The sequence below is a fragment of the Lactuca virosa genome, chromosome 1 (assembly GCF_052849685.1).
Source record: "Lactuca virosa cultivar CGN04683 chromosome 1, Lactuca_virosa_CGN04683_v6, whole genome shotgun sequence".
In the NCBI taxonomy this organism is placed as follows: domain Eukaryota; kingdom Viridiplantae; phylum Streptophyta; class Magnoliopsida; order Asterales; family Asteraceae; genus Lactuca; species Lactuca virosa.
The window spans coordinates 188106279-188114300 of record NC_136426.1 but is presented as its reverse complement, the minus strand read 5'-3'; the positions used below and the strand labels follow the sequence as shown (position 1 = coordinate 188114300).

The 8022-nt window shown below is 38.6% G+C and overlaps 1 protein-coding gene across 1 annotated transcript in view; it reads right to left on the bottom strand.

The window, feature by feature from the left end:
- Window positions 1-999: 999 nt before the first annotated feature.
- The window catches only part of LOC145163276 (myosin-17-like), a 22229-nt gene continuing 15206 nt past the window's right edge, over window positions 1000-8022 (bottom strand). The window contains exons 9-13 of the mRNA XM_079082114.1: window positions 8016-8022; window positions 2694-2783; window positions 2421-2591; window positions 2251-2321; window positions 1000-1428 (exon numbers count right to left, since the gene is read on the bottom strand). The exon at window positions 8016-8022 is cut by the window's right edge and continues 47 nt beyond it. Coding sequence (XP_078938240.1) covers window positions 1353-1428; window positions 2251-2321; window positions 2421-2591; window positions 2694-2783; window positions 8016-8022 — 415 coding nt within the window. The 3' untranslated portion in view covers window positions 1000-1352. The remainder of the gene's footprint in view (window positions 1429-2250; window positions 2322-2420; window positions 2592-2693; window positions 2784-8015) is intronic.

The window sequence follows — 8022 nt, the reverse complement described above, 5'->3', positions numbered from 1 at the left end:
ATTTATCTTTATTCCTCTATATATGTAATTCGTGATTCAGGTGCTAAATATGTCAACAAAGATCTTGTAAATTCAGTATTCCAAGAAGAAACACACAGAAAAATACTTGGTCTCCAAGAATCTCGGAGAGAGGATAATGTTGAGATTTTAGCTATATAGTTATTAGCTGTTAGAAATATTGATGTATAAATAAGAAACTAGTATCGCACATATACACACATGAATGCACTTTAAACTACTTGTAATCAACAATAAAATTCATATCCCAATTTGTACTCTCTCAAATGATTAATAAGATACACAAAGACAACCTAACTTTTGTCATTTATGCCGAAGATTATGACTAAAATCAAGGACTTTCCTCATAATCCTTGTGTCTAGCATTTTCGTTTCTAGTATTACAATACGATCAAAACACGACAACCTTTCACTAAAATGGTTGAATTTCACTTCGCACATTTTTAACCAATACACTAATAATAAGTCTTGTAAAATCAAATAGTGAAAGGTTACAAAACGTTGAATTGACACATAATGGATGTATATAGAATTTTATATAATTTCTTAAACATACTAAAAAATCCAAAATAACAAGTGAACATAAAGCAAAAAATAAAAACATTTCCTATAAGGTAAGAACATATTGACACGATACATTCAAATGCAACAATTTCAGAGAAAATCCGATATCATCATGGCGACAAATTGTCATGCAAGTTAGAATTCCAGAGAATCATTAACTGTGGCAAAGGAACGATTAAGGCTATGTTTGGCCTGGTAGCTAAAAAACTAGCTGCTAAGTAGATTAATTAAGGGCATCTTTATAAGAAATTTTAAAAAAATATGAAAAGCTAGTTTAAGTAGATTTTTTGATAAAAGCCTAGTTTATAAGCTATTTTTTGGCTTATCAAATATGACTACTTAAAAATGCTCGAAAAATAAACTACTTTATCAGCTCTGGCGCGCAAAATATAAGTCGCAAAAGAAGTCCTAAACCAATGAAACCAAACAAACTCAAAGAGCTGGAATTATATGGATTGTACAGCCAAGAGGTACAACTAAAGACAACTAATGTAGAACAGAAATTATATTCTAACAAACGTGTTCCTGCTAGGAGTAAATCGAGAGCTATACCAAGAAGAGCTCATGTATGATAATTTTAAAACCATAACCTTGGACATTCCCCTCCATCAAATGTGCGATAATTACAAAAAGCCAAAAACTATAGCCGAATTCTAAGAATCATTTCCTTGCATGAAATATGATTGTCCCCAAACTTTACGTGAAACATAATCTGGTAAGGTGTGACTTTTAGTTGTTTAAAACCTGAAAGGCTCCACACTTGGCAAGTTCTACAGAGTAGGATTAATGTTTGCAAAATCATCTACTTGCAATGAAGTGTAGAGGTCGTCAACAGAGAAAGCTTGTCTGCATTTAAGTAGCTCGATCAATTGTTTATTCATATTCAGTAGCATTTGCAATGTATATATAATTGTAGGATAACTTCTATTGATCACAATAAAACGAAAACAAATTCCATTTAACCCATAATTTCTGGATATCGGTTTTGGATGGAATGGTAATAGATCTAGCTATAGATGAGTGTTGATCTAAAGAAATGGATGCAAGTTTGTCATGAAAACGAAAATCTAATTTAAAAATTAATAGCATATCCATGAGGGAAATAAAAAAACCTATTAGTTATACTTGTACTTTACATCTTCCAGAACAAATAAAGTAGTGAAAGAGAAACATATTTCTCTTATTCCCCGTTCCTCGAGAAGTCCAATACAATAGCTTCATTATAGAGTTAAGGAAAAAATATTACTAAAAAGGTTCTGTTTGGAATTGCTTGATTAATTTATCATGCAGCGTAGAGACAATATATAGTAAAAACAATTTAAATGAGTTATGTTATTGTAATTATATGCAACTATTGTATATCACAAAATATAATTGGGGCATTAGTTAATTAAGTTACTACAAAACTCGTTCCATTGGGGCCTTATTTTTCTAAGCTAAGAAGTGTGTATCATTAAATTTCTGAACTTTTTAAACATATTACGTACAGGACTTGATTCTTACCAAACAAATTTTCTCCATACACAATAATGTGTGACTTAAAATGTTATATTGTAAAACTTTATAAAACATAAATTGTTGTGTATGGAGAAAATTTATTGTATACGAATCACTTAGGTACATATCATTCACCAAAACACAATTTTTTTTTAAAAAAAAGCCTTATACCTTGAACTATCATTTAGTCGATAATTAATATTAGAATGCTCTTTCATCCATATCTTCATCATTATAATAACCTGGATAAAGATAACACAATCATCGGGTAATTAATATACAATACCATATCATGGAAACAAATTTAATTCCTTAAATAAAATTTTACATGTAGCACTTACATCGGAGGATACGTGGTGACTGTCCTCCAAAAAATTTTTGAATATTGTATACAGAATTAGGTAGAATAGAATCTTGAAAAAATATTTTACTACATAGAAGGGACTATCGTTTAGTCGATAGCTATAAATAAAACTAGAATTTTCTCTCATCCATAACCTTCTTGAAGTAACCTGGTCAAAGATAACAGCATGATCAACTGATTAATTTATAATTTATAATATTATAACAATGATTACAATTCTTTAAAATGTAAATTTACACGTGGCACTTACATGTTCAAAGGATAAGAAAAATAATCCGCGAGAGTGAGTGAGGTCCCGATAAATTGTGCATATTCTATGTAACTGTGGGATGCTGAGAATCTTGAAAAAAAAAATAGTGTCGGAGTTAAAAAAAAAATGAGAGTGTTATAGACCACATATGCATATTAGATTCCAATCACGTTTCTTTTTCTTTAAATAATGCAAAAGCATTCATCTCATATTTTTCGTTTAAAAACTATTATGTACTTTCAGTGGAGGAGACTATAATTTATTCTCATGAGCAATTTCACTATGTATCATATAATACCCTGCTTTTTGTATTTTGGTTAAAATCTTGGGACACATTAATCGCATCAATCTTGATTCATTCTGCAAGCTGAGCTAACCAAAGAATCAATCTTTATCAAGCCAATTTCTATAGTTAATGACATCTAATAGTTTTATGGCGTATTCCTCATCATTCAAATTCCTCATCATTCAAAAATATGGATAGAAGGAAATAGAGAACGAGAGAAGACATTTCTAAGACAGCTAATTTTGGTTAATTTAATGATCACTAGTATTAGACTAACATAGTTTATTGTCCTCATACTGTATTTACTTATTCTTTGAGGACTTTGTTGTAAATTTAACAACTATATAATGAGAGTAACTCCCATGGTCTATTCACTTGGAGATTAATCAATAATTTCATGGTATCAAGAGCCAATCTCCTCACTTCCTAACCGATCTCATTCATTTCTTCTCCTCTCTTCGGCTTCTCTTACCCCTCCCACCTCCCCTCTCATCGGTTTTGATCATCTCCTCCGCCACCCTCATGGCCAGCGCTTCCTCATCCGACGACTCCACCCTCCCCATGAACACAATCCTCCACCTTATCACCATATGTCTCTCCTCCACAAATAATTACTTGTTGTGGGTTAACACCTTCTTGGTCATGTTGACCGAACTTCTCAAGCCCCGCCATCCCACCATGTGGTTGATGATAAGCCCACCGTGATTCCGGCACATGCAGAGTGGTTAGCTGCCGATCAACGGGCCATTATTTTGCTTCAAGCTTCTCTCACCGAAGAGGCCTTTTCTGAAGTTATAGGTCTCTCATCCGCCCGTGCTATTTGGTCGATTTTGAAGGCCACTTTTGGGAACCCCTCCATGGAGCGGGTTCAGACTCTTTGCGACCAACTTCACCTCCTTACTAAAAGCACCGCCTATGTTTCCGAATATGGTCGAAAATTCAAAACTACTTCTGACCATCTTGCTGTCATTGATCATGCGGTTCATGAGTCGGACAAATCTCATTGGTTTTTGTGTGGACTTTGGGGGCACTTTTGAAAATTTTTCCACTTCCATTCCGGCGTCCCGCACTACCCAAAATTTTATAGACCTTCTTTCTCAAGCCGAAGGACACGAGTTGTTTCTCACTATGATCCATGGGACTTCGTTACCGGCATCGCTTTCTCTGCTGCCTCCGACGCTAATGCGTCCTCGGCCTTGGCGAGTGGTGGGTGAGGTCGTGGTGGTGGTGGCCACCGTGGCACTTGTGGTGGTCGTGGTCGCGGGCGTCGCCCTCCTCATTGTCAATTATGTTGCCAAAATAGCCATTATGCGAACTTGCTCCTGCAACTTTCTACTTTTGCCTCTCCGCCTCCCGCGAATGAATCGGACCTGGTGAAAGCATTCCTTGCAAAGTGTAATGTCAACAATTCCGGTCCGGATTGGTATGTTGATTCTAGTGTGTCCGACCATATGGTTTTCTCCTCGGCTTCGGTTAATCAACCCGAGCTGTTTGGTGGAGATGGCTTCGTTCACTTTGGCAATGACAACACCCTTCCTATCTATTCTATTGGATCCTCTTATCTTACTAATGGCATTCGTTTACGGGATGTTTTGGTGGATCCCCGCCACTCGAAAATCTTATTATCCATTAGTAATTTTACATATGATAATGATGTGGATGTTCTTTTCTCCAAATCTCCTTCTTATATTCACGATCGGGAAACGAAAAGGGTTCTAGCTCAAGGAAGGTGTAATCATGGCCTCTATGTTCTTTCCAATCAATTGGTTGCACGTGCGTTTTTACTAGTTGTGGATCCAAGGCTTCATTTGAATTGTGTCACTCTTATTTGGGGCATGTGTCGTTTGGCACTCTTTTTACTTTAAATAAACCTCGTCACATTTTTGTTTCTTCTATTTTGCCTTAGCCGATTATATGTTCATCGTGCCTACTTGCGAAATTGCACCGATTACCTTTTAATATTAATGATAAACGCGCCACTTGTGTATTGGATTTGGTGCATTCTGATCTTTGGTAACCCTCTCCGGTTACTTCGGTTGATTCATAACGGTATTATGTTATGTTTGTTGATGATTTCTCTCGGTTTACGTGGCTTTATCCACTTAAAACCAAATCCGACTTTTGTACTGGTTTTGAGATGTTTATAACCTTTGTGGAGAATCAATTCTCCTATAAAATTAAAACTTTTCAAAGTGATGGCGGTACGGAATTTGTAAACAATCATGTTAAAACATTATTATAAAAACACTGGATTTTTCATTAAATATCATGCCCATATACACCCCAACAAAATGGTCGGGTTGAGCGAAAACATTGTCGCATTGTGGAAACCGGACTTGCTACGATGTTTCATGGTCACATTCCGGCTCATTATTGGGTTCATGCTTTTAGTTTGGCCGTGTACACCATCAATCGCCTTCCCACCAAGGCGCTCTCTATGAAGTCCACGTTTGAGATGTTATTTAATCGGGTCCTCGCTTATGACATTTTTCAACCATTTGGGTGTCGGGTCTATCCGTATCTTCGTGATTACTCGGCTCACAAGTTCTCTCCTCGAAGCATCGCATGTATATTTATTGGGTATCATTCTCAACACAAAGGCTATCAATGCCTTGACGCAATCTCGTCTCATATTTTTATTACACATCATGCTCACTTTGATGAGGTCAATTTTCCCTTTGATGGATCTTCTACGGCGGCGCCTCTTGCCTCACTCTCGTTACATGAATTTCTTACGGACGTGCCGGTCACCCCGATCCCATCCTCGATTCCCATTGATAAACATAACACGTTTGCGACCTCCACATCAGCCCCTTATACCGTCTGCGCTGATCCTGCTCCGCCCACGCCATTGGTTCCCGCTATCTCGGTGCCCAAGCCGGCTCTCGAGCTCGCCCCCGCTACCAATCCTGAACCCGATCCCGACACTGGATCCGATCCCACACCCGATACCTGTCTGTGATTCTGATCCGACCTCACCAGATGAGAGTGTTCCTTCGGCTCCTGACCCTGCTCCCACCCCTGCTCCGTCTCATTCCATGATCATTAGGGGCAAAGCAGGAATATTTAAACCTCTCTATCGGGTTGATCTCACGCATGTTGCGCCTCGTGGTCTTTTGTCCGCTGTTCTCACTACTCCGGAGCCCGTCACCTATATCGATGACATGCGTGATCCTAAGTAGCATGAAGCTATGCGCTCCAAAATGCATGCTTTACATCATAATCAAACATGGACCTTGGTACCGCATTCTTCTTGTTCGAAGGTTGTTGGGTGTTGTTGATTATTTCACACTAAATTTCGGGTCGATGGTTCCATTGAACGCTATAAGGATCGGTTTGTGGCTCAAGGTTTTAGTCAAGTTTCGGGTCATGACTACTCTCACACTTTCAATCCAGTTGTCAAAGCTGCAACAGTTCGTGCTGTCCTCACTCTTGCTATCATTAATGGGTGGTCCTTACGACAACTTTATGTCAACAACGCTTTTTTACACGATACACTTGGGGATACGATTTTTATGCACCAACCGCCCGATTTTGTTTACCCGTGGTTCCCGGATCATGTTTGCAGACTCAACAAGGCTATGTATGGCCTGAACCAGGCCCCTCGGGCTTGGTTTCATCGATTGAGTTCTTTTTTGGTGGCAAATGGATTTTCTTGCAGTCTAGTAGATCCATCTCTTTTTATCTTTTGTTGTCATCAGTGCATTCTTTACTTATTGGTGTATATGGATGATTACTTATTGGTGTATGTGGATTATTTAATCCTCACCGGGTGCGACACCTCCGTTATGACTGCGTTTATTGATAAGTTTCACAATGAGTTCCGCATTAAAGATCTTGGGCGGTTGAACTATTTCCTTGGGCTTGAGGCGTCTTCCCTACCAACCAGTGTGTTTCTTAGCCAGGCTAAATATGATCATGATATTGTTTTACGTGCAGGTCTCATTGATGCGAAACATATGACCACCCCCTTGCTACGAGTGCCTCATTTGTGAGTGGTGGTCCTCTCTATGAGGATCCCACTCATTATCGTTCGTTGGTTGGCGCACTTCAATATTTGACGATTACACGACCGGATATTTCTTATGCTATCAATCAAGTAAATCAATTTCTTACTGCCCCGACTGTTGCTCACTTCCAGGCCGTGAAGCGGCTAATTCGATATGTCCAAGGCACTCTCACTTATGGTCTCACATTCTCGCGCCCATCATCCACTACCATTGTTGGTTATTCTGATGTTGATTGGGCTCTGATGTTGATTGGGCTCGTTGCCTTGATACTCGCCCCTCCACTTATGCATACTCGATATTCCTAGGGGTTAATCTTGTATCCTGGAGTGCTAAGAAGTAGCCTACGGTTTCTCGCTCCAGTTGTGAATCTGAATATCGAGCCATGACCAACACCGTTGTTGAACTCATGTGGCTCACGCCTTACGCATCTCCTTCGCGAATTGCATGCTTTGCCATCCGGTCGGCCTACTCTTCTTTGCGACAACCAAAGTGCATTGATTCTCACTCAGAATCTGGTCGCTCATAAACGCGCCAAACACATTGATCTCGATTACCACTATGTTCGTGAACTTGTGGCTTCCGGCAAACTCATCACTATGTTTGTTCCAACCAAACTTCAGGTAGCGGACATCTTCACGAAGATTCTTCCTCGGCAACAATTTGAGCAGTTTTGTTGCATGTTGCATCTTGGTCCTCCACCTTCCGATTGAGGGGGAATATTAGACTAACATAGTTTAATGTACTCTTATTGTATTTACTTATTCTTTGAGGTGTTTGTTGTAAATTTAACATCTATATAACGAGAATAACCCCCATGGTCTATTCACATGGAGTTTAATCAATAATTTCAACTAGCATCACATTTTCTTATTGGAATAATTACTGAGATGTTACAGATGTTACAAAGATCAACTTGGTTTGCCAGGCTGCAGGATTTCAATGTGATTCAAAATCCATGAGGACAATTGCATTGAGATAGAAATTTTAGTAGTGGGTCTTCCGATGTATGAGGAAAAAGAGACTTACAGGGCAT